This window comes from Azolla caroliniana, unplaced genomic scaffold (genome assembly GCF_043228905.1).
Source record: "Azolla caroliniana isolate FFs.n. ecotype wild unplaced genomic scaffold, voAzoCaro1.0.p SCAF_7, whole genome shotgun sequence".
In the NCBI taxonomy this organism is placed as follows: domain Eukaryota; kingdom Viridiplantae; phylum Streptophyta; class Polypodiopsida; order Salviniales; family Salviniaceae; genus Azolla; species Azolla caroliniana.
The window spans coordinates 3,524,093-3,527,668 of NW_028230442.1; the positions used below are offsets into that span (position 1 = coordinate 3,524,093).

The 3,576-nt window shown below is 45.7% G+C and overlaps 1 protein-coding gene across 1 annotated transcript; it reads left to right on the forward strand.

Moving 5' to 3' along the window:
* The first annotated feature begins 734 nt into the window (after positions 1 to 734).
* Positions 735 to 3,159, forward strand: LOC147861585 (aspartic proteinase NANA, chloroplast-like). The gene has a single exon (XM_087322984.1). It carries the CDS (start codon positions 1,074 to 1,076, stop codon positions 2,724 to 2,726), a length of 1,653 nt encoding a protein of 550 aa, XP_087179110.1. The 5' UTR covers positions 735 to 1,073; the 3' UTR covers positions 2,727 to 3,159.
* Positions 3,160 to 3,576: the final 417 nt, after the last annotated feature.

Genomic DNA, 3,576 nt, shown 5'->3' on the forward strand with positions numbered 1-3,576 from the left:
AAGATGTTGTTATTTAGGACAACCAAGTTGTACAAACCCAACTAAGTGCGAGTAGCAGATACGGCCAAATTGCACATTTACTTTATGAGGGAGCAATACCCCCAACTGGCATACACATCCAATTGGTACATTTACTTTGTCAATAAAAGTTGTGGCATTGGACACATCCACTCGGTTTGTTTCTAAGACGCCCGAAAGGGGAGTTTATTTTAGCACGAGCAATGCCACACGCTGATTCCAAACACCAATTTGTGTGCAACAGGTCGCTCACTTATGGTTACAAACAACCAATTGTGTTCACCTTACTTTGGCATTGCCCCATTCTCTCTCTCATATGCACACACCCAGGTGTATGTGCGTGCACATCCAAAGCATTTGATTAATTACATATCTCATGTACGTATGTATGTATTGTTCAAACTTGTATCACCACAATGGCAACACTAGAATTGATTCATACACACAATATGAGTTCTAACAACACATACATACATACATGTTTTTGTGCATAGATATGAGTGTGGCTCTATGAGTTCCCGATAATACATCCATTCATATGTGCATACCTACCTATATACATACATACATACATACATACATACATGTGTGAGTGTTTGTATCTATTCGGAAATGCTTTAAAAAGCACCAAGAGAGTGTAGTGAAAAAGACTTCTCTCTCACCAAGCAAGGGGCTAGAATAAGAGGATGTTTTAATTTAGCTATAAGCTCTCTCTCTCTCTCTCTCTTCTTTCCTTTTTCTTCTACTGCTAAAGTTAGAAGAAGCAGAAGAAAAAAAGCAAAAAAGAGTGAAGTGAACTCATACCATTTAGATCTGTGAGAAGTGAATGTGAAACACTTCTTCTTCTTCTCCTCTCCTCCTCCTCCTCCTTCTATAGCTAAAGATTGTTATTGTTTTGGTTCTTTGCTTTTTGCCTTTCTTCTTCCTTCTGGTTGTTGTGAAGTCTCGAGTCTGATACCCACTGATTTTTAGTACCTATTTAAAGAAGAACTAAGTATCTAGAAAACAGAGGTAGAGACAATTAGTCACTCACTCCTTCTATTTCCACATATACCATGCTTCCTCTTCAAAGATTCAATGCTAACCTTCTCTTATTATATACCTTCTTCTTCTTCTTCTTCTCCACTACCATATCACTGGCTCAATCCAACAATGGCCACCAAATATATGCCCAGAACAATGATGTATCCGACCAGCCGAGACAACAATTAGCTCGGCTCCCATTACGGCATATCAGCTCGATGCCGTCACATTCACACCTAAGCCGATCGGCCCTCATCCAAGAGTTGCGCCTCTCGGATGAGGCCCGGTTCCATACCATGGTGTCGTCCCGCCTCAAATTCTATAGAGCTTCCATGGCTACTACATCATCATCATCATCATCATCATCATCATCATCTTCTTCACCGGCCTCTGGCCTCCAAACTGCCGTGACTTCGGGCGCGTCGGTAGGAGCTGGACAATACTTTGTGGAGTTTGCACTAGGGACCCCACCCCAGAAGCTCATGTTGATCGCCGACACGGGTAGCGACCTAATCTGGGCCCGATGCTCCCTATGCAAGACAAGCTGCACTGGGCCGAGCTCGAGCCCTAGTAACAACAATGATACCTCATCGGTTAGTTTGACCACTACTTTCATTGCGCGCGCCTCGTCCACCTATCGCCCCATCCCTTGCCTCTCTCAAGATTGCCTCCTCGTGCCCGCCCCACCGAACTTCTCGTGCAATATCCGCATCCCGGGGGGCAGCACATGCTCCTATGACTACTCCTACTCCGACACGTCCGAGAGCATCGGGGTCTTCTCGCGTGACTCGGTATCTCTCGGTTTTTCGTCCGAGAGCTCACCACTAGGAGGAGGAAATCCATCAACCAAACCTCCTCCGTCTTCTTCGGGCAATGGCGGGCTTGTCAAGGTGTTGCCGGGCATTGCATTCGGGTGCGGGCTACACAACCGGGGCCAGAGCTTTGTCGGCTCCGACGGTGTTCTCGGCCTCGGGAGAGGCCCCATCTCCTTGGTCACTCAAGTCGGGACCGAATTCTCGTATTGCCTCGTCGATTTCTTCAAGGTCCCGGCTCGAGAGAGCTATCTAACGATCGGGGCTGGCGGCTCCTCCGTAGCACTACCACCACTACCGAATGCGTCTTCCCTTTCTTTACAATACACTCCAATGTTGCAAAATCCGTTCGCCCAGACCCCATACTATATTGGCATAGAGGGTGTCCGCGTAGACGGGAAGCTTCTCTCCATCCCGGCCGAGGTCTGGCGGATCGATCCAGCGGGTAACGGGGGCACGATCCTCGACTCGGGCACCACGCTCTCGGCTTTCTTGCAGCCCGCGTACGCCCCGATCTTGGCCGCCATGTCCGAGAGCCTGGCCGTGTCCAAGCTCCCCAGGCTCGCCCCGCCCGCCCAAGGTTTCGACCTATGCGTCAATGCCACCGGGATCGAGCAAGGTGTCTTGTCCGAAAGGCTTCCCAAGCTCTCCATCGCGATGTCCGGGGGTGCCACGTTCGACCCCCCGCCCAATGGGAATGTTTTCATTAGTGTGGACCCAAGTGCCGAGATCAAGTGCTTGGGGTTACGGGGTATCCAATCGACCGTCGGGTTCTCGGTCCTCGGAAACCTCATTCAACAAAACTTCATGTTCGTGTTCGACAACCAGAATTCCCGGCTCGGGTTTGCGGGCCCGACCGATTGCCATTCATGACAATTCATTTGCTTTTTGCTATTTAGCTCAACCCACACTCCCTTCATCATTTTCTTTCTTTCTTTTCCTTTTTTATTTTTTATCCATTCTTCTCTCTTCTTCCTCTTTCCCTTCCTCCCACATGTGTATTATACCCCAACAAGTGTAAAATTCCAGTCATAACCCTAGAATTTTAGCATCATTCCTTTCCAATCCAATCCAATCCAATCAATCAACTTCCCACGGGAAGAAGAGTCGAGCAATCCAGTGAAATCCAACCCATCCACCCATCAGATAATGCAATCCAATCCAATCCATCAATTGATCAATCAGATTTCCAAGCCAATCCAACATAGGGTCGATCACTGCACTCCTATCCCATCCGATTTCCCTTATTGCATAGTAACACATTTTGATTTAGATGAACATGGATTAAAAATGTTGTTAATTTAAATTCTCGTGTGTGTTTGTGTTTGGATGTTTTGCTTATCTAGATTCTAACAGCTAAGATTTGCTTATATGATAATAGTGATGTGATTTTATTTGTAGTTACGTTTGAGATCCATAGGTTTGTTTCTTTGTGTTTCTTTGTTTTTGAACTTGATTCATGAATTGGTTTCACATTAGCCCAAGAGGTTTGCTTAAATGTGTATAGTTAAATGTGCTATTCTTAGATATTTAGCCTGAGAAGAGATTGTGTCTAAAAATATCTCAAAATTTTATCAATGCCTAAATCAAGAGAGTTTGTGCTACAATTTTGCTTCATCCATTTTTAGTTGTGTCTATGTGAGAGTCCTTTTACCCCTATAGATGTAAGTTTCATCTTCATATGAGCGATTGAGATCCTTCATCTCTCAATCTCAAATAATCT